This window comes from Carex rostrata, chromosome 22, assembly GCF_964058835.1.
Source record: "Carex rostrata chromosome 22, lpCarRost1.2, whole genome shotgun sequence".
In the NCBI taxonomy this organism is placed as follows: domain Eukaryota; kingdom Viridiplantae; phylum Streptophyta; class Magnoliopsida; order Poales; family Cyperaceae; genus Carex; species Carex rostrata.
In genome coordinates this window covers 3194274-3217608 of record NC_135939.1, presented here as the reverse complement: position 1 = coordinate 3217608, position 23335 = coordinate 3194274, and the positions used below count along the sequence as shown (strand labels likewise).

Genomic DNA, 23335 nt, shown 5'->3' with positions numbered 1-23335 from the left:
AAACATATTTTAGTATGGAAATTATGTTGAACAGTTTGGATCAACAGTTTGAATTTTGAAAACAGAGATATACAATATGAGGTATAATGAGGTATGAAAAAAATAAGATATTGGAACCTCATCCGTATGAAAATAGCAGTAGTGTCATTTAAATATAACCTAAACATTCTCTCTATTTTTATAATAATGGCTTTATATTGTTTTAAATAGTAAATTTAACAATATTTAAAAGATATAATCCAATTAATAATCTTTATATTGTTTTAAATAGTAAATAATTAACATACGTAAGAAGTTTAGTACTATTTTTGTGTTACTATATTTTTACGATCCAAACGCAACCTTTATAATTCCGTTCGATTCAGGAAATTGTCGCGACAAACAGCTCCGTTTACATAAACACGAAAGAAAACGACTAAATTGGAAAACGACTAAATTGGGAAAAGGCGAGAAAATATACGCCGACGGCGCTTATATCTCCTTTCTCTTTCTCTTTCTCTTCTCGTCTCTCCTATAAATCTCCTCGCCATAAATCCCGTCGGAAAAAAGAGAAAACCCTAAATTCGAGCCAGATTTTGGTTAGTTACAGAGAGATCAAAGAGAGATGAAGATATTTGTCAAGACGCTCAAAGGATCTAGCTTCGAGATCGATGTCAAGCTTGAGGATACGGTTATTCTCTTCCACTCTTTCACCTGGCCTTCAAATTTGTTGCAAATGTTCTAGTTTTTGGTGAATTCTACTATATTTGTAGAATTTAGAAGTGTTTGCTTCTGATCTTTTACTCTTGTACCTTGAGCAATAAGAAAAGAGTTATATTTCTCTCGATTGATCTGATTTTTGGTTTTAAATCTGTTTTATCAGGTCGCTGATATGAAAAGGACCATTGAAAGTACTCAAGGGAGCAGCGTGTATCCGGCCGGGCAGCTCATGCTCATATACCAGGGGTCAATTTTGAAGGATGATACAACTTTGGCAGAGAGCAAAGTTGCTGAAAATAGTTTTGTTGTCGTAATGCTGTCTAAGGTATTATATTTCTTGCCTCAGTTTAACAATCATCAGAAACTAGATCAACTATAAATTAAAATTTATCCATAGCTGAATATGGATGTCTCACAAGTCGAGAACTATTAGATTATTTTTTATTAGTTACACTGGTTCTGAAATTAGAAAGATTGCTTTTGTCTGAGTAAATGAATCTTGTTGTTATGGAGGACCATTAAATTGAATACCTGCTATTGGCTTGTGTTTTTGCCTGCATACATGTAAAGTTGAAAGCCATGTAAGTTTGTAGATATTCATTCGTCAGTGTTGTGCATTTATACTAGAGTCAAGAGCTTTTGATATGTATAAATGCTAATTTGCATTTATTATTCAGAGTGCTTTAATTATTTGGGAGTCCGTAACCCGATGTTAGGGTTGATGCACAAAGTTTTCTAATTTTAAAAAGGGTAAGTTGGCAAGCTTTAGCCCCCGTACGATCATTAAAAAAATGAAGGTACTGGTAACTGAATATTGTTATCTTTGTTAGCTCGTTGAATTTTATTATTTATTTTTTGTGGATGATATTGGTTATGAAATTTAGAAAATTGTCATTGTCCAAGTTATTACCATCTTAGCGAGAATCATTTGGTATCTTTTGTCTGCTTGTTTCTTTGATATGTCCAGTGACGTTCAAGGCATTGTAAGTACGGTAGTTATTCATTTGGTGGTGCTTTATATTTATGCTAGAATCGAGTGGGTCTCTAAATGCCTATTTGTATATATTATGCAGAGTAAAGCAACCTCCAGTGGATCTGCTGCCGCTTCTAAGGCACCTGTAAATGCGGTAAGAAATAAAATTAATCTCTTTCCTCTCTCTCCCCCTTCCTCCCTCTCTCTCGGCTTTCCCCACACTCTCTCAGATCATAGGTGAAGCTTTTGAAGTTTAGTTTAATCAATTTTTGGTCCTGGTATCTTAGAAATAAGTTCAACACCAAATGCATTGCGTGTTTCCATTGTGGGAAACCTTTCTACAACAATATATTTTTTATTATATTTTATTGGAGCTCTTTCTATTATCCTTGTTAAGAAAGAACAACAATGATGATGAGCAGTCATAATAATCTGGAAAGAGGAAGGAAGGATAGCATGACCACTTTGAAATAAAGTTTATTTTAGTTTTCATTAGAGTCAATTGTCGCACTTTTTTGCCAACTCCCAAGTCAATTAGAAAATGATACCACTTAACATAATAGTCAGAGCTGTTACCAAGGTCCTTTCTTGTTGTGCTATTAGCCAATTAGAGTCAAATACGAGGGATGCTAGAAGATTATTTATGTACCAGAAATGTAGTGCGAAACTAATTCTGTGAAAGAAAGGAAAAAAAATAAAAGAATGTAGTGTAAAGATTATGATAGAAGATTCCCTTCTATTGGTTGGTTTCAGCAATCTGATAACTTTTTTGCCTATATTTTATGATATCTTGTAATTTATCTACTTTCTTAGTAGTGCTTTTAAATTCTTTATTTGTAGGCCCCATCTCCTCCAGCATCAACTCCTACAACGGCAACCTCAGAACCGTGAGTCATTTCTCTATATCTAGTTAGATTTATTAATACTTATATTATATCATGTGATGTTTTGAAACTGGTATTATTATTAATTTCTGTAAGCAGAGCACCAGCAGCTCCAGCTACCACAACTGCTGCTGTACCACCACCTGTCTCTGTTATTCCGTAAGTTCCTTCTTTTCTTTTATTTAATATATATATATATTTTTTGATTAAAAAGGCTGCAAGCCCATTTTCATTACGAAAATAAACGGTTAACTTACATCCCAGTAGGTAATTGTCTAAATGAGCAGAAACTGAACAGACCCTAACACATAGCATAGCAAAACAAAACACTTGTTTAGCAAGCAACAAAAGCAAAGAAACCTTAAACTAGAGATGAGCATCAAAATAAGCCACACTTTGGGGCTGCTGGATAGTATAAAATTCACAAAATTTGGCTGTAAAGCCTTCAAGTCTTCATATCCTATTTGCTTCATATGGGCACAACCCGAAGCTCCGGTGTTTCATCAGAATCCTGATTGGTGTCTTCAACATCATCTTCTGGGTGCCAACTAGCAATGGGGAGAACATCCAGATCTGTTGGTAGCCAAAGTGCGGTGTTGTCTTTAATCTCCTGTTTGACTTGACCTGACCAGTAATGAACAAGTGAAATTATTAGTAAAATAAGTTGTCTATGTGTTTTCTTTTTACCAGTACCGAAACACAGTTCATTTCAGTGTTTCCAAATAGTTCAACACACCGAGCTGCAGAGCAATTTTTTGTGTATATGGTAGATGTCTAGCAAAATGTACCACATCTGCCAATTTGGTCCACTTACAATTGACTTGTTGACAAGCCCCCAAATAAAACCAAATTTGTTTTGTAAAGCTACATGTGAAAAACAAATGATTACTAGTTTCGGACTGATCACAAAATTGGCATTTATCACACCCCTGCCATCCCCTTTTGATTAGGTTATCAGTGGTGAGGATTCTGTTTTTGGTAGTCAACCACATGAAAATTCTTATTTTCAAAGGGATTGGAATTTTCCACCAAAGCATAGCATTTCTAGGTTTGACCCCTCTAAAATTTAAAAATTGATACAAGGACTTGACAGTAAATTTTCTTTGGGGGTCCCATCTCCAACTTAGCTTATCTTCCAAATGAGTAAAGAAGATATGACTAACTATATCTAGCAATTCTAACCATTCGGTATAAAGTATTCCATACAAAGATCTTTTGAATTGTAGGACATCCCCTTGTGAATTCACCACAGTTTGCAAAGAAATGGAACTATTAGTACATATTTCAAAGAGATATGGGTATCTGGTAGCGAGAGAGCATTGTTGGTACCAAATATCTGTCCAAAACAAAACAGAAGTATGGGTTCCTGGTTCAAATTCCACACTTGTGATACCTAGTTGATGTAATGAAGTAATTGTGGCCCAAAATTCAGAATGAGGTGTACATGTATTACTAATATACTTAGTGAGGATCGTGTGTTTCCAAGCACTTTTGTAATGGGGATCTTTTAACTTCCACCTCTACTTCAATAAGAGAGAGATATTCATTTGTTTGAGGTCAAGGATACCCATTCCCCCAAATTCTTTGGCGAGGCACACTGTTTGCCAATTGAGGAGAGAGTACTTTTTCTTTTCTGTCGTCCCTTGCCAAAGAAATCTACATCTTATCTGATCTATCCGTTTAATGACAAACATTGGAATTTTGTATACGGAGAGGAAGTACAATGGGACAGCAGAAAGTAGTGAATTGAGTAATGTAACTCTACCCCCAATAGATAACAGACTCCCTTTCCAAGTTTGTAGTTTTTTCTCAATTTTATCAATGAGAAAGAACCAATCTTTTTTTTTCAGTTTGTGTGTATGGAGGGGCAGTCCTAGGTATTTCATTGGAAAATCAGATATTTGACATTGAAAAATCTGGGCATATCTATCTACATTTTGTTTAATATCTAGAAGATAATATATTATAGAATATCTTACACAATGTTTACCTTTGTTAATCAATAAATTTTATTCAGAAATGAAGGGGGAGATGCATATGGCCAAGCTGCATCAAATCTTGTTGGCGGCACAGGCATGGAGACAACAGTCCAGCAGCTGATTGAGATGGGAGGAGGGACTTGGGATAGAGACACTGTTGTCCGTGCTCTTCGTGCTGCTTTTAACAATCCTGAGAGAGCCGTTGAGTATTTGTACTCGGTAAGTCTCTTAGAAGTTACAAGCTTACCAGTGTACCAATATCTGTCAGGCCGAAATTTTTATCAATGACATATTTTTTTAAATTTCACCCATACCATCAATTTCGTCAGATTTCTAATCTGGTGTTGGCTTTGGCCCGCTAACTTTGCCAGCGGACCAGATTGGACCTACCCGCTGGTAAAGTTAGCGGTCCAGGTAGTTTTGAAAATCTGACGAGATTGATGGTATGGGTGAAATTTCAAACTTCTTTTTTATGTTACTGATAAAAATATCAGCCTGCCAGGTGGTACCAGCACAGGTAAATAGTATAGGTAATTTTTTTTTCCCTAAAATTTATCTTATTATCTTTTTCAGGGAATCCCGGAACATCTACAAGCAGCCCCTGCACCAGCACCTGTGGCTCAGGCACCTGCAACTGGTGTTGCACCTCCTTCAGCTGGTAATCCTTTAGTGCAACCTCCGGCAGCTCCAGTGGTTTCTTCTGGACCCAATGCTAATCCTCTTGACCTCTTTCCTCGGGTATACATGTGCAAATGATATTCTAGTTCTATTTTTTTTATTTTTTTTTTGTTATATAAATGCTTGGTGTCAAACATGTTGGATTCTTGGTAGATTAACCGTAATTACTTTTAGCAGGAGCTTCCCAGTGCAGGGCCTAATGCTAATGCTGGTGGCATAGGCAGTTTGGAGATGCTGCGCAATAGTCCTCAGGTATCTTACGTGTGACTTTAAAAACATTATTTATTTTTTGACTTATAGTCAAGTTGAGTTACTCAGTTATTAGTCACTGAGATTAGACTTGGGGCTTATTTATTTGCAGTTCAGAGCCTTACTTGCTTTGGTGCAGTCTAACCCTCAGATCCTTCAGGTATTGTCAGAAACATTTATTGATTATATTTTTACTATTTTTTTAACCAAGGGCGAAGGTTCTATATAGAAGAGATAAAGTGTGCTTATTTTTTTCTGAGCCCTGGCATACAATATATTGTTGCTAAACTGTTAATGCTAAAATGCCCCTGGAGTTCTAAGATCTACCAGTAGTCTGGTACCAAGCCTGAGTGGTAGGATTCCAGTACTTTGTTGGGTATTATACCTTTTATGGCTGGACTTTAATGTTTAGTGACTTGACTGTACGTCTTAAATTACAGACAGTGAACAAGCAAGCAAACAATAAACACTGGAAGAGCAATATAATATTGAAATTCCTCTTTTGAAACAGACCAGTATGTATGAGACCTTAATCCTTTGTCCTGGAACCTATCCTTAACCTCAGCCAAAATTTTTTACCTAATTTTAAGTCTCCAGATTTGAATTTCTAACGTATCTTGTTGACAACGCTATGAAAAACAGCCAATGCTTCAGGAGCTGGGAAAACAAAACCCACAGATCCTGCGTCTTATACAGGAAAACCAAGCTGAGTTTATGCGCCTCATTAACGAAGCACCTGAAGGAGCTGAGGGGTGAGAACTTCTTCTATTTTTAGTTAGTGAAAACTCTTAACAAATCTTCAATTTCATTATCACATCTTGTTTTGCTATGTAATTGCTTTATCATGTTTAAAATTTTATTATTATTATTATTTTTTTCCATGGTGAACAGAGACTTGCTAGGTCAATTGGCTGATGCAATGCCCCAAACAGTAGAAGTCACTCCTGAGGAGCGTGAAGCTCTAGAACGTGTAAGTATACTATCCCACTTTTTGCAATCGTCTCCTGTAAATTCTCTGTGATGTTTTTAAGTTACATTTTTGTTGGTTGATTTATTTATCCTCTTAATTTCTTAATGACACAGCTTGAAGCAATGGGATTTGACCGGGCACTTGTACTGGAGGTGTTTTTCGCATGTAACAAGAATGAAGAATTGGCTGCAAACTATCTTCTGGACCATATGCATGAGTTTGAAGATGATCAACAATAGAACGAGAATATAGATGGACAATTCTAATTTGCATGAATCTATTTAAAAGATTATGTTGTTGTATCAGTGATAGTTGTTACTAGTTACCAGTCTTACACCTTGCATGGTTATGGTTTGCAATGGTGGTGTTAGCTTGACTCGTTCTTTTATGTTTATTTGACATTAGCCTTTAATGCAAAATGTGTTAGTAAATGTTGTTTGGAGCTGCATTGCTGAGCTATGAATATATAAATTGTAGTTCTTCTTTTGGTCACGTTTGGTTGCTATTTAAATTTGAGGAGGAATAAATTATTTATTTCATCTTATATTTTACACCTAGTTTTACAACTCAAGTCATTACTTAGATTAATCCGTCTAGACTCTGGAGGAATAATATGTTGGGAAATTTATGACAGTAAAAGCCTTATAGCGGAGTATATGTGAATAGCAGGCCAGACAATTTGGTCTGACAACAACACTTGGATTCGCATAACAGATAACTAGCATCGTAGCCGTGCGTTGCAACGAAAACAGATTATTTTATTATAAAATATTATAAAATGAAGAAGATCAAGCGTTTCATTATTTGCATGACTTTTTTGAAAATCAACCGTTTAAATACGTGCTGCACAAATCTCAAAGCAATAATAATATTGATACGATACGAATACGGTGATACGGTAATTTTCAAAAATGAAGGATACGATATAGCTATTAATATATATATATAGAGTAAGGCTTGGGTACTATGGATAGCATAGAGGCCTCTATGCTACGGCTCAATATTCGAGTTTTCAAAATCCAAACGGTCGATCCGAACCGTTCATCTTATTCTCCATATTAATATCTGCTTGGAGACCAAATTTTATAATTTTCTGAATTTTTTTACTATTTATTAAGCCACTTTGAAAATCGCTAATCCAACGGTTTTACTGTTTTGTGCAGCCACCGTTGGATCAACAATTTTGTAAAATACTTAATAAATAGTAAAAAAATTCAGAAAAATGTCAATTTTGGTCTCCAAGCAGATATTAATATGGAGAATAAGATGAACGGTTCGGATCGACCGTTTGAATTTTGAAAACTCGAATATTGAGCCGTAGCATAGAGGCCTCTATGCTATCCATAGCACCCAAGCCTTACTCTATATATATATATATATATATTTTTTTATTTATTTTATATATATGATATTTATATAATTATAATTTAAATCAAATTTATTGAGAAAAATAGTTAAATACTATATTTATCTATATGATAACACATGTGAACTCTAGTGTAGTGGTAAGAATTTTGGCACCAACAGAAGCGCGCGGTCTACGGGTGCTAGGATCATATGCAGCGCGACCAGTGCATGCTTAAGTGTTGAAGCACATAATTTGAAAAATGCATTTATGTGCGATCTGGAAATTCAACGGCTGAGCATTCTCCAAAAAAAAAATCAATAAATCAGAACCTTTGCAGGATCTAGACATTAAGTTCCTTAATAAGGAGAAGAGATAACGTTTTTTGCTGAGTAGTTCCCGTGAATACCAATTTTTAACTTTATGCAAAATGTTTCATTTATCGTAATTATTATCATTTCTGAAACATAGTCAAATCATTCAAGTTTTCTGGACTATTTATCTAATAAAATTATAAAATGCGATTTGAGATGGTAAAAGTTCGAACTCGCTCCCGGCGAGCTGAGACAACAGAATCAGGAGTGAGTCTATGGTACTATGTATATCACGGGTTATTACTGTGCTACGGCTCTATATTTGAGTTTTCAAATTTTAACGGTCGATCCGAACCGTTCATCTTGTTCTCCATATAAATATGTGTTTGGAGACCAAATTTTACATTTTTTGAAATTTTTTTAATATTTTTTTAGATGTTTAGAAAATCACTTGATCTGAAAATTCTGGACCATCCAAAAACAGTGATTTTCAATAAATCTAAAAAAATATTAAAAAAATTTCAAAAAAATGTAAAATTTGGTCTCCAAACACATATTAATATGGAGAACAAGATGAACGGTTCGGATCGACCGTTAGGATTTGAAAACTCGAATATAGAGCCGTAGCACGGTGCCAAATCGTAATATGCATAGTAACATAGACTCACTCGAATCGCAGAAATCGTATTTTAATGGTAGATTATACTTTACCAGGCACGCTTGGGCTTTCTTGGGCCGTGATAGCGTTTACCAAGTAGTAAAGCAGACGCTTGGGCTTTCTTCTGTAGTTAGCTGATTTGTTAGTTAAGTGCCCGGAGGTTTCGTACGACAGAAAATTGTATTTAAGCGTAGAATTAGACTTTGAAATGGTTTTTATCTATTTCTGCCGTACGTTCTATTCAAAAGGCATCATACGCTATATCACTATTTCTGTCTACTTCAAGTAACTTCAGATTTCTATACCAATACCAAAAGGTCCCTAGTCTAACACACTTAACCTTCCTTTACTGCATAAGACACGTAACAGTCAGCTAATAATTAACATTTTTTTTTTTTTAACTGGAGTCGTCATCAGAGATCTCCAGTACATTGCCTTGAGGAAACCCAGGCAGGCACAGCAGTTTTGTCTCCATTTCCTCCTTGTGCTTCCTCTCCTTTTCTTCCTTCTCTCTCTTGATGGATTCCTTCAAAATCTTCATCCTCTTGTTTCTGATCGTTTTCCTGTTCACCAGGGGCTCAATCTCTTCATCTGTTGACTCATCCTCATAATACTCCAACCATTTACTCACCACTTTATATTTACTGTCTGCTGAGCAAAAGAGACGCCGAAAAAGATGAAGAAGCTCGGAGTAATTAACTTGAAATGAGAAATTCCAATCAGACGAGACATTATTCACAGGAAGTTGTACCTATTTTCCTATTTTCCTTTTTCCTTTATTTTTTTTTAGGGGGAGCGGGCAAGAGCTGGGACAATCATTGAAATTTACTTGGTTATGTGAACCATATAAACCAACATCTAGATAAATATTACTAAGATTAAATCAGATCTTCACCTTGCGAAATAAATTCCTTTCTGGTATGCTTCCTTTTTCTACAAGACTCCTTATTTGGTGGTGAAAACTCTGGTTTCCTGTGTGGGACCACCTTCATTGAAGATGAACCAGTGTGTGAGCTGGCCTGAGAAGGAAAGAACCCTGTAATTTCTCTGGTAGTCTCCTTCTTTGATGCCTTTGGCTTTTCATAAGCTGAACAACCATTGCCAAAGTTTAGTCACTAAACTTATAATGGAGGTGAGAAAAAACAATAGCAAGAAATTCATCTGAAAATTATATTGGGAAACCAACCATTTTTTCACAGCTTAAGTCAAATGAAACTATCTACTCACCTTTTTCCATTTCTGGACATCTATTTTTGGCTTTCCTCAACAGTACTTCTCTATCTCGAGTAGATCGCTGTGGCTTTTCTAGTGGGACTACCTTTGCAGAACATGGTAAATATCGTGCAGCTTGGTTAGAGGCAACCTCCTTTTTGATAACCGTTACCTGAGGAGGTTTTCCCTTCTCTGATATATTTCCTTCTGAAGGATTTTTTACAGTTGGGCTTGAGAGACCTGAATTGTCAAGACATCAAGTTGTAAGTAGGACATTACTAGCAACTGGTACTTTTTGTTTGTCCACAATTGTTTTATAAGGCTCTAAATGAAACTTTCAACATTTAAAGCACTCATGACCATAAAGGTACTGGTACCAACCAATTCCAGTACCCTCATTGACTCCGCCAAACCATTAGTGAAAATAATTTTTCACTTAAATTTATACAACGTTTGGACAAAATTAAATTAGATAAATAAAAATTTCACCCCTCAAGTTAAGTATTTGGTCGAGTTGGGCTCCAAGCTTCCTTCTTGTAGAAGATTCTTCAGCAGTTGGTGAGACATGCTCTTGCCTTTCTTGAGGGACCACATTCCTTGGAATTCTGGGTTGTGAGATTTTGTGGGAATTGGCCGATGATGGTTCAAACCTTGTAATTTCTTTATTAAGCTCTGTGACAGATTTGCCGTTCTTGTCTGACATATTTGCTTCTGGAGATTTCCAATCAATGAGGCTTAAAGAACCTGATAGATTAATTAGGAAATAAAATTTGTGCCTAATAACTTGATTCTGGTTTAACACAGATTAATTCAGTTTATAAATAAAACACCCAAAAAAAATATAAGAAGATTATAGAAAATGCCGTGAAATGTGGTGGAGTTATATCAGACTATGAAATGGAGACGACCCAATGTTAGATTAGTTTTAAATCGATCTCGTGGTTGTCATTTAAGTAACAAACCTTCAAGTGCTAGATGGCATTCCACTGCTATGAAGGTTAGAAATTTATTGCTCTCATTTATTTGTTAAAGGACATAGCAAACAGTAACTTCTGATTAAGAGAATGCTAATAAAGAAGTTAATGAACCAAGGCTCCAATAGGAGTTACCAAAGCAAGTACTATCAGTGATTTGCAACGTTAAGACCGCATTTGATAGTCTGACCTTGGTATACAAATAAATATAATAGAATAACATTGTCACCTTGTATATTATTTTTTATATTGATTCCACTAGAGCCAAGCTTGCTTCCAGAAGTTTCTTTCAAATTCCTTTGATAAGTCAGACAGGGTAAGGTTGCACTTGAATTGGCCTTGGCTGAGCAGGGGATGAACTTATCATTGCTCGGAACTGATTTTCCCTTCTTCTCTGGTATAGTATTTTTAAGAGATTCCTCGTCAAGGAGCCTTATTGAGCCTGATTGGTTGGTTATTGTAAGTTTGTGAGATAACTGAAATCAAATATAGTAAATATCTATGTCTAGTCAGGAAACCAAATTGAAAATAAATCAATAGACAAGATTCCAAGATTTTACACACAAATAGAAACAAAAGAATAAAGAAGATCCAAAAATTAACCAGATAAATAGGCATGTACTTGCACTGGAACTGACTTGAATAAGTAAAATTGTACCATTCGAGACGACCTTCTTTTTATCATGATGCTCGTCAAGCTTTTGTATCTCTGAGTAAATACCACCACACTTCACCTTATGTCTTCAAAAGTATTAAAAAGAATAATAAATCAACATGGTCATGAAATGGAGAAAGGTGTAGGTCCGATGCCCATCGGACCTAGTTTGGTTCCGATGGGCAGATATACCGTCTAATTTGCTTCAGGATTTGTGCACACAAATATTAAAGCAGACGCAAAAGTTCTGACGCGAATCCTAAAGCCAATCCGACAGTGAGTGAACCCGTTGGAACCAAAGTAGGTCCGATGCCCATCGGACCTACTCTGTTTCCCATGAAATGATGCATAAATGTGTGTCCGCGCCCCTTGTGGGCCCCACATGGTTTACCTGTGCCAGCGGCAGTCAGCAAGGCCACACGTCTTCTTGGCATGATGGGCCTGCACGATGCAATCAGCATGTGAAGGCCGTGTGGTCGTCGCTCTCTTGATTGTATCGCCACATTTTGCACACTGAAAAACAATTATTGCACCAAGGATTCGCTGACAGTTTAATTATTTAGAAAGAAAAATGAAATTGAAACTGCCGTTACCATCCAGCAATGAGCAATATTGTCGTCCACTACATCCTCATCATGGAAGCCATGAAATAGAGTGATTTTGTAGCCAAAAGGTGGTCTCTATTAATACAAAATAAAAAATGCAATCATATCACAATTTAATAAAAGATATTTGTTGCATCAACTTGCTTGGTATTTTCACACGATACAGAAAAGACTGTTCAGCAAATTAGGTGCAGAGTAACTAATGCAAACATTTGAAGAACCCATCCCAGCCAGTTGTAAATGTTACTGCAGGATCTCAATGTTGAACCTCCTTTTCAATGGATGATTTTTTTTCCCTTGAAAAGATAATGTGCATAGAAGAAACAAAAGAATAAACACTTTGAATGTAATTTGCCACATGAAGTAAATTTCTGGAAATGTAGAACAATTAAATAAACCTGGCTATCAGCTTTAGTACTGGAGTTTATAGAATTCATGAAGTTCCGGAACTCAGGCCCATGAGTACTGCAGGTGTTCAGAATTAAATTAATATCAAACAGTTATTTATCATTATCAGAACAAATGAACAAAAGAGAAAACAATGTTCCACTTTCATATGAAAGTTCAAGGATAGAAATTAAAAAATATATATTTAAGCAAATCGTAATTGTTTAAGCAAAATTTACCCATGGTTGCGATAGTTTTTCGTAACAAACAGGAAGGCGTGGATCATTTCATGAAGCAAAGTGTTCTTCACATGATCAGCCGAGAGATATCTCAGTAGCGGCTGGGAAAGTGTAATCTGACAATACCCCTTCAGATAATTGCAGGTGGCAGAGCAACTGTGAAGTATGAAAATTGGGTAAATTTAGCTTGACTCCGTTGGGTCTAATCGATTACTTTCGATCTTTAGAAGCTTAATCACTGCTCTTAGACTGTTAGGAAACAGACGAAGTGCAGATTCAGCTCAAATTTCCAAGCTGGCTAATGCCAACTTTTCTGTATGATATTATTTTAGAAGCTCACTGATATCTTGGATTATTTTTATTTTACTGACATCAATTTAGTACTTTGATTTTATCAAGAAGGTGAAGTAATCAGCTACCATTTCTAGAGAGGATAAATAAAATTTTGAAAATGAAGCTTACAGAGAGGATAAATTTGTTAAGAATTAATTCACTCTAAAAATTGGAAAATCTACTAGTGGGAGGAGAGGGTTTTGAAGTGCACTATCACTCCCCAAAAACCCATTCCATTTTTAGAAACTCGCTAGTAGTTAACAAAACAAAGCAGAACATAAAACTAAAAAAAAACATCCGAGATTTTCACACATTCAAATCTACATACTACAGCAACAGCAACAAATAATCCGACTTAAAAAACAAAATCAAAGGACGAAGAAGAATAACATATGCACTGTACAAGCCGTACAGGCTATCGTTCTCCCAGACTCCTAATATGCTATGTATTACAATATATCAACAAGATGATCAATAGAAGCTAAAGCATTGACAAGGAAACAAAGAGAAACTGAGAAAAGAAAAGAAAAACCTGATCAAGCGAGGGGAGCTCCATTCGACGAAGCAGGAGGAGAGAGTGTTGTCGAAGTAGATGGAGTTGTAGTAAGAAAACAGAGTATGTATGTCGAGATCTGGATGCGGTGTCGCCACCACCAAAGCCATTTCCTGTCTCGTCTTTGCTCTCCGATCAATAGGAAGACGAAAGGTTTCCTCCTTTTCTAGAAAAAGGGCGAGAGGAGAGAGAACACTGCCCAGGGTCATTTAGTGTGATCAATGAAATTAGATACTCTAAGGCACGTTCTGTAGATTACATGTGGCGAGTCAACGAAAGAAGCATGATTTGTCGACAACACATACTTTTACATCCCCGATTCGAATCTACTTAGGGCGTGCTCCACAACGGAGAGTAAACTCCTCATTAAAGGGAAGGAAGGGGAGACGAAGGCAGACCGGAGCTGCCCGCCACGATTACTCGCTCCAGAACGAAGAAATCGGAGAGGAGAGGAAGGGGAAACGCTACTGTTGCAGGGTTAACTCTACGTTGAAAGCTTCCGAAATTCGTACCCCCCGATTCGGGGTGTAGACGGAGTAACATGAGCCGTGTTACCCTCCCTTCGTCTCCCGTCCCCTTCCTCTGCGCGACAGGTTCTGGAGCACACCCTTAAAAGCATCGTAGATAGGAGTCGCAACGAGCGAGCTAGGCCATACTCGTATTCAGTTTGTTGGTGTATTAAGCTGAGCGAATGAGTTTAGATTTTAGGTTTCGAGCTAAAACTATTGCTCAAGACCGACTCGTGGTTTATCCAAGCGTGTTGAGCTAGCTCGTTACTAGCTTAGCAGATTTATATATTTGTATATTTTCTTGCCTGCTATATCTTAAATTTTCATAACACATCTTATCAATTATGGCTAAAATAAAATAATTTTTATATGACTAATTACTGAAGAATACTCTTAATTCAATTGTAATTAAGCAAATCAACTGCTATAAATTAAGTTTACAGCTAAACTCATACATACAAATATATCAAAATCCTAAATTCATACAAACATATTCACATAATAAATTCATGCATACCAAATCAAACAAATTCATACAAATTAACTTAATTGCTTATAATTAATTCACACATATTCCATACAAAATTACCAATCAACTTTAACACAGTCCAAAATGCAATTGTCATAACACTGGCTATAATATCCATAGACCATAATATCTCCAATCTTAAGTGAACAGATCCGATTAAACTATTAAACTATGTATATTAAATAGCTCGTTAACGACCGAGCTAGCTTGTACTGATCCAGGCCAAACTCAAACTCAAACTCATTAATTATGGCTCGAGTATTTAGCGAGAGAGCTTATTTTAACTCGATCCACTAACAAACAAGCTGATACCGATCAAGTCACGGGCAAATACCAAGTGGGCCACGAGTCACGAGCTTTTTTGCCAGTCCTAATCGTAGATATTATTAGAATTTCTATTTTGATATGACAGTTTTTAGTTTAGTTTTGGAGATATGTAATAGTTTGTTATGTAGAAAGTATATATTAATTTTTTGTTTATTAAGAAACTATTTATAATGTTCAAATTGTTTTTTATTTTTAATTCGTTACTGATATGTAGTGGTTTGCTAACGGGTAGGGTACGGGTACCTCGGGTATACCCGGGTTAGGTAGTCGGGTAGGGCGGGTACGGGTAGGACGGGTAGTCGGGTAGACGGGTACGGGTAGGTCGGGTAGGTTTTTAAAAGAGTGTACCCTACCCGTTTCAAACCCATGCCCGTCTCGGGTAACGGGTACGGGTAGTCGGGTAGGGCGGGTAGGGTACGGGTATTTTATTTTATTTTTTGTTTTTTTCGTTTTTTAATATTGTTTTTTCTGTTTTTTAGTTTTTTTTCTGTTTTTAATACTATTTTTTTTGCGGCAAAATAATTTTGAATTTTGAATTTAAAAAAAACGGGTAAACGGGTAAAGGTACACGGGTAAACGGGTAAAGTTGGTCGAGTAAACGGGTGCGGGTAGGCGGGTTTCGGGTACGGGTACGGGTTGGGCGGGTTTTTTTTCCGAATTCTTGAGTCCGGTCCGTCTCAAACCCGTACCCGTGTACCCGTTTACCCGCCTATACCCGGGCACGGGTACGGGTCGGGTAAAACGGGTCATACCCGTTCGGGTTTTAGCAATTGTCTACTGATATGACTTAAGAGGAACTACCTAATAGTGCGGTCTCACTTAATTTAATTAACGTGTATGACGTAAAAATGATAAAAGTTTGAAAAATAAAATCATACAAATTACAAGCACAGATGCATATCTTACTATTAAAAAAAGATTGACAAATATGTATGTGTATGTCGAGTAGGGCCGCACAAAAAGTTCGTAGTTTGTAATTCGATTTGAGTTTGATTCGAAAAAATTCACAATTAATTTGATTCGAAATTAGTTCGTTCTGAAACAAATCAAATCAGTTCGGTTTGAATCTTATTCAAATCAAACTCAAATTGAGTATAATTCGTTCGAAATTGATTCGCGGACTATTTAGGCTCGAATCTCAAATAATACAACTAATGAATTCAACTATCAATCTTTAATAATGCAGAAACCAAACTTATATCAAAGCTCAAAATTGTTAATATAATGATAAATAATAGGAAAATGTTTCATCAGCGTAACAAATTAACAATAGAATAAGTTTCATTTGGCTAGGCACATACCGTGATTTTAATCAATACAGCAGCGTAAAAGGTAAGGGAATCTTGAACCGATCCATAATCTATCAGTGTGAATTCGTGAAAGGTAAAAGGAAACCGTGTGAATTTTGTTCCGCAAGAAAAAAAACTAATACATAAACTACCGGTACAATTAATTAGGACTGCCAAAAAAATTTGTAGTTCGTGATTAATTTAATTTAAAATTAGTTCGTTCTGAAACAAATTAAACCAGTTCAGTTTAAATCTTATTCAAACTCAAACTAATGTAATTTCCACTTGGTTCGATTCGTTTGTAGCCCTACACTGAGGAGAGAACGCGAGGGTATTATATATGCATAACACCATCAGTCGAACTGTGATTGAAAATTGCAAATGTTGATCTACCCAAATTTTAAAAAGTACCATACTCCAAAAAAACAAAAAAAAACAAATAATCATCTTTTGTTGGAAATTTTAAAAATATCATGGCCGCATTCACATGCTGCAGACCCCCTTCCTGGAAACCGCATCCCCTAGCTGCAACCTCAAAAAGAGAGCCTCTACTAAGGGCTGAGCCCCCCCCCCCCCCCCCCCTCCCTTTTTTTCTCTTTTCTTTTTCCTTCTCCTGTAGGCGAAAGTTTGATTACAAAAAAAAGGGGGGGGGGGGGGGGGGGGGGGGGGTTCAGCCCCTAGTAGAGGCCTCCTTTTTTGGGCGGCAACTAGGGGATACAGTCTCCAGGAAGGGGGTCCGCAGCGACCGTGTCAAAATTGAAATTTTTCAGAATTAGTAGTTATTTGGTTTTTTTTTTGGATTATGGTATTTTTAAAAATTTCGGGTTGATCTACGTATCAAAATGATATTGAAAATTAAATTTTAATTTTTACTATTATTTGGATTGGAAGAAAATTATTAATTTTACAAATTTTGAGACCATTCAATAAATATAATTGAGGAGGGTTCAAATGCCTCCATGTTTTTGTGCCTCCATCATGCCTCCATCTCCCTCCATCATTTTCAAAGTTCAAACAGTCGATCCGAACCGCTCAACCTAACCTCCATACTAAAATATGTTTGGAGACCAAATTTTATATTTTTAGGAATTTTTTTACTATTTTTTTAGATAGGTACAAAATCAATAAATCTGAACCATCTAAAAACAGTATTTTTCTACCTATCTAAAAAAATAGTAAAAAAATTCCTAAAAATATAAAATTTGGTCTCCAAACATATTTTAGTATGGAGTTTAGGTTGAGCGGTTCGGATCGACTGTTTGAACTTTGAAAATGTTGGAGGGAGATGGAGGCATGATGGAGGCACAAAAACATGGAGGCATTTGAACCCTCCTCAATATAATTTTACTAGTTATCGATTAATAATGATCAGTTGTATAAAAAAGTACATCGTAGATGGGAGCAAAAATAGTGAACTAGGATACTTATTAGTTTAACTTGACACTAATCTTAAAACGGATCTCTTCTTATAGTTTTTATGGGCACCCAATTAATTTTGTCCCGGCTAGGATTAATCTGAGCCATGACTAACACGCTGTGACTTTGGTCTGGTGTTGTGTTGTGCCATGCCGTGACCAAAATGTTAAAGCTGGTCACGCCGTGCCCAAACGTGCCGTGACCAAATATAACTCGCATGACCATTTAATCATAATTTAGGTTAATTTATTCAAGATAATTCACCATTTGATCAATATCTAATGATCCTAATTACACGTGACTAGCATGACCATGTACTGTGCCCTAATTAGATCTTTCACATGATGTGTCGTGCTGTGCTAAAGTTTCAAAAGATGATCACGGCATGCGAATAGTCAAGACACATAACCACTGGCGGACCCAGGAAGGGTTAAGGGTAGGCACTTACCTACCCCTGAATTCAAAAAAAAAACTAGATCCAGTGGTATTTTATATTTGTGCCTACCCCTGAATGGATATAATGTCTACCTCTGAATTTAATTTACGGTCCAGTAGAAGAAAATTACGTAGAAATGTAAGTCAGTCCATACTAATTCGCGTAAAAGAAAGAAAAAAAAAAGATGCAGTTCGATTAGCTATTCCACTTAGAATAATTGTTGATTTGTTAGGAGAAAAAAGATGTTCGCTACTAATAATATAAATATGTACGTGTCGTAACTAGTCACGTCGTAACATGGATCACATGCTGTGTCGTGCCGTGACCAAATTTGAAAGAATGACCATGGCACGTGAATGGTCACAACACATTAATCACGTCATTACCACATATAACGTGTCAAAACGTGACCAATCACATTTGTCACGTTTAATCACGTTTAATTATTTTTTATATAATTTAGGCTAATTTATTTAAGATTCACCACTCAATCAAGATCTAACGGTTCTAGTTGCACGTGATCATGTGTCATGCCGTGATCAAATCTTTTGCGTGACATGCCTTGTTATTTCAAATTTTTGAAAGATAGTCACGTCACATGGACGGTCACAACACGTAACCAACGTACATGTCGTGACGTATTCGGTGGTGCTATGACTTTTTTAAATTTCTATTCACTACTCCGCTCTGATTCGTCAAGAGAAAAAAATTGTATTCTTATCAATATTTTGTGCCTACTATGATCAAAATCCTAAATCTGTCTTTACACATAACTGACACACATATCATACTATTTCGTGAAAAAGCTGGCTCTGTGGTGCGCCCGTGTCATTTTTCCCCTCTATCTAGAAGGGACACAGATTCAAAAATAGTTGTATCCCAATCGAACAAAAAAAAATATTGCTGTGGGAGGGGGAGCCGTGTCATTCCAGGTACCTGAGGTGCAAGTGTTAAATACGAACAGTTATTTTTATTTGGCACGAATCTTAAAGAAACTGCGAACAGTCTCTAACTCTCTATACAGGTCGGATTGAATTTGACCCGGCTCTATTAGCTTTATATTTCTTTCATATTTGTACTTAACGCGTGGTGGGTATCCTTCTTTGTGGGGTCAAGAAGTAGAACAAAACAGATTAAATCTGACCGGATATTCGGGCTTTCGGGCCCTGTTACTAATTTGTTAAACCTTATTATAATTTTACAGCATGCCACACATGCCATGCCCCCACATGGCCACATATGCTCGATAAGCAGTCTTTTTGTTAAAATTACTCTTATATACTGTTTTTTATTATCTAACCTGAAGAGTACATATTTCCGACCGGGCTTTTCGGGCACCCGATAGGTGACCATCTTGATCCTTGTTCAATTTTATTCTTACTTCTTTTTCTTACTTCTTTACCAAAAGGAACTTTACGCTTAGCATCTTGATCTTATTTTCTTAGGTCATTAATAGTGGGTTAAATTTTGTATTGAATTTTTTTGTCAACAAAACCTATGAACCAAAAAGTACCTCAAAACAAAGATTAATTGGATAATTTTTTACGTACATATAACATTAAGTTAATTATGAATTGAAAGTGTAATCATTCAACTTAGACGAACCCAATTTAAAACCTATACAACATCTGACTAAATCGACTGTTAACCTTAGCGCCAAGACCAACTCATTTATATTTGTTAAACAATAAATTTAAAATAATGAAACTGAAAAACTTAACAAGTGATGCATTAATATTACGGGTACAAACGGATCGGATATTATCCGACCGTATCCGTATCTGAAAATTAGATATGAATATTCGAATATCCGTGCAAATATGGATACGGATATGGTTTTGAATTTTAATTATCCATATTCAAATAATATATATATATATATAGAGAGAGAGAGAGATGGGCTAAGGTGAGTTGCGAAGTAAAGTGACTATTTTACTTCACACTCGTATTTTGCAATTTGAAAATTCAAACGACTGATCTGAACTGCTCAACATGATCTCCATATTGAAATGTGCATGGAGACCAAATTTTATATTTTTTGGATTTTTTTACTATTTATTAAGCAATTTTGAAAATCGCTGATCCGATGGTCCAGAAATTTTTACTGTTCACAGCAAAACAGTAGTTTTCAAAATTGCTTAATAAATAGTAAAAAAATTCCAAAAAATATGGTCTCCAAGCACATTTCAATATGGAGATCACATCTAACGGTTCGGATCGGTTGTTTGGACTTTCAAAATAAAAATACGGCGTGAAGTTGAAACACGTTTTACTTCGCAACTCACCGTAGCTCATCTCTCTATATATATACCATATAATTAACCATAAATTATGAAAATATTTATGTATATATCTACGGATATCCGATATCTGATCCGTATATGTGTAATATCCGATCTGTATCCGGAAATTGAAAACATATACGGATATGATTTTATCACAATCTGATCTGTATCCGATCCATTTGCACCCCTAATTAATATGTAGAAGTTATAAATTATGGAACTTATGAAGTATAGAGTCAAGTGATCAAAATTGAGAAAAAAATTAATGTAATAAAATTAACTCAAATCTTCTATTTTGAGAAGGTTATTAAGCAATAAGGTACACTCTCTGCTTCGCATTTATAGAACCAAAAATCTTCCTTATTATGAATAGAGTATATATGCATTGAAAATTTTGAATTATGAATCATGTTTTACTTATTTACTTTTGTTATAACACAACTAAAAGTTTCAGCTGAGGACTTAAATAAGAGTAAAAAAAAAAAAAAGATTTTGATCACAAAAGTTAGTCTTTAAATTTTTTTTCATTTATGTGGAATTAATGTTTGAATTTTTTTTTTCAGAAAAAAATTTCAAATTGGATACTGAACATTAAGTTACACTAAATCAGCCCTTCAACTTTAAAAAAAAAAAAAAAAAAATTTGTCCTTCAACTTCTCTCAAATTAACTAAATTAATCTTTACAATCTAGTTATTTTTGCAGAACTTAAAGAACTAAGTTAATGCAAATGGTAGTTTTAGGACCAACTTTGTCATTCTTCAAATGTGTAAGTATTAGTTTTTTTTTTTTTAAATTCAAACTAATTTGAAAATCTAGCAGCCAAGTATTGTTTTGAAAAAAAAAATATTGAAGAACCAAAATTTTTTTTACCAAAACTAATTAATGAAGCCTCTCCCAGTCTCCCTCCCAAGCCTCAGCGTCTTAATCAATTGGAAAGCCCGAACCCGAGCCCGGCCCGATCATTTCAATTCCTATATTAACACTTCCTCCTCCCTCTCAAACGGCCAAGCCAAGCATTCCTCTTCGAGCTCCCTCCAAAAAATTTAGCAAGAAAAAGTTATCAACAAAACTACCATCAAATGGCTGACAACCTCGCTCCTCGCGAACAGCTTCCTGCCGGTGCATTCAACCCGCCCCCCGATCCAGCAACAGTAGCGACGAACTTGGTCAAAGTTGGAATCTTCATTTCCTCATCTGCCTTTTCAGCAATGCTGACGCCTCTGCCGCGCGCTGTCATGATGTCTCCCATTCACATTCAGTATGCTTTTGGTGTTGCTCTCGCCATTATCTTTCTCTTCGGAATCGGGATGATACGGATTGGATGGTTGCTTGCTGACTACCCCACGAGATACACTGCCGTGGAAAGGATGGTGATGCGGGCATCTCATGTTGTGCTTGTGTTCGCCATGGCCTTGCACGTTTGAGGTTGCCTCTACATCCACAACCCACACTGATACCGGCCACCACCAGCAAGTAGTTATGGTGCTTGGTATATTCTGTGTTTGTAAAATGATATGTATATGTATAATTTGTTTTTGGTATGTGATCTGTATTTGTACAATAATTCTACTTTGAGGCTATGTACTATTTGTGATGTGTTTGTGTTTGCGTGTATGAGATTGGAGAGATATTTATTATTAATTTACTGAATTGAATTGATTAAAAAAATTTATTAGCCATTAGATTAAAAAATGAAATGAAGTGTTGATGATTAATTTTTTTCTATTTCTGGTAAGCTTCAAAAATCACAGTAAAACGAGAAGAATGTAAGAGAAGGGTTGAATCTGCAAATTTCCAATTGCTAAATGTCATCCCTTGATGCATCTCCCACTATGTTTACATTGTTATGCATCTCCAATACATGTCAATGCCGTAATTGTTATTTATTGTATGTTTTTGGGTTTTCAATTATTGTAATGTAATGTCTCCAAGCATGTAGCACATACTTATGTTTTTTTAATTTCTACAACAATTAATTAACTATAACATGTTTGTAATTTTTTTAATTTATTAGTAATTTGCTCATCTGCTCTTAACGGTCGGTCCAAATAATCAGTAACCCATCCAATTAACCTTCTAAAAAAACTTTGAGATTGGGACAAAGGTGCCTCGCCTCAAGTATTTTTTAGAACTAATTTATTTTTTTAGAGGTTTGATGTTTTTATTGTACTATGATTATGTTATAAAATTAATAAGCGCAATTAGAATGCAAATTAGTCCCTCTAGCTAAAGATTATTTTTGTATAATGTCATTAAGAGCAAAAAAAATTACAAAAGATTGGTAGAAGCACTGCAGGGTCGCGTTTACAAAATATATTATCGCTTTTAAATTGAATACGGATCGAATTCTAATATGATTTAAAATAAGAATTTATTAAGAATATACAATATTCACATGTAGAATCTATTCAATTATAATTTGAAGATCCAAATGTGAATCCATATTGACTATTTGAGAGGATGTTTTATTCTATTAGAATCATATTTCGATCTTTTATAAAAATACACTTACGGCTCAAACAAATTAATTAACAAGTAAATCATTTTATATTATAAGAGTAAAAATTATCAACCTAAATTTAATTTAATTAACTTGTATGACATAATAAGATATTGTTTTATTAAAAAGTTTGAAAAAAAATCATACAAATTGCAATAATATGTGCATATCTTGCTATGAAAAAGTTTAGAGTTTCTTTTTTAGCCAAGATTTATAAAGAGGAGGTTAAAATATCTTTATTTTTTGTGTCTCCATCATGCCTCTATTTTTAAAGAGAAAAGGTATTGTCCCCCGATCATCAGTCCCCGGAAAATCCCCGGACGTTCTGGATAAGGT

The 23335-nt window shown here is 35.5% G+C and overlaps 2 protein-coding genes across 5 annotated transcripts; one reads left to right on the top strand and one right to left on the bottom strand.

Moving 5' to 3' along the window:
- The first annotated feature begins 383 nt into the window (after positions 1-383).
- Positions 384-6914, top strand: LOC144574043 (ubiquitin receptor RAD23d-like). Its single transcript, XM_078323869.1, has 12 exons — positions 384-670; positions 863-1024; positions 1773-1826; positions 2513-2559; positions 2656-2715; positions 4574-4754; positions 5109-5273; positions 5391-5465; positions 5575-5622; positions 6105-6214; positions 6354-6432; positions 6546-6914. The coding sequence occupies exons 1-12, from the start codon at positions 605-607 to the stop codon at positions 6669-6671; spliced, it is 1173 nt and encodes a 390-aa protein (XP_078179995.1). The 5' UTR covers positions 384-604; the 3' UTR covers positions 6672-6914.
- A 2037-nt stretch (positions 6915-8951) lies between these two features.
- On the bottom strand, positions 8952-14018 carry LOC144574041 (uncharacterized). 4 transcript variants are annotated; one of them, XM_078323866.1, is made up of 11 exons: positions 13687-14018; positions 12822-12977; positions 12594-12660; positions 12184-12270; positions 11982-12103; positions 11594-11676; positions 11165-11377; positions 10451-10705; positions 9977-10201; positions 9645-9836; positions 8952-9397 (listed from the first exon to the last, which is right to left on the bottom strand). In XM_078323866.1, exons 1-11 carry the CDS (start codon positions 13914-13916, stop codon positions 9147-9149), a joined length of 1881 nt encoding a protein of 626 aa, XP_078179992.1. In that variant the 5' UTR covers positions 13917-14018; the 3' UTR covers positions 8952-9146. The 4 variants fall into 4 exon arrangements, with proteins under 4 accessions (XP_078179992.1, XP_078179991.1, XP_078179993.1 ...); XM_078323865.1 differs by having other exon boundaries at positions 8962-9400; XM_078323867.1 differs by having other exon boundaries at positions 8962-9400; positions 11165-11329.
- Between the last annotated feature and the right edge of the window lie 9317 nt (positions 14019-23335).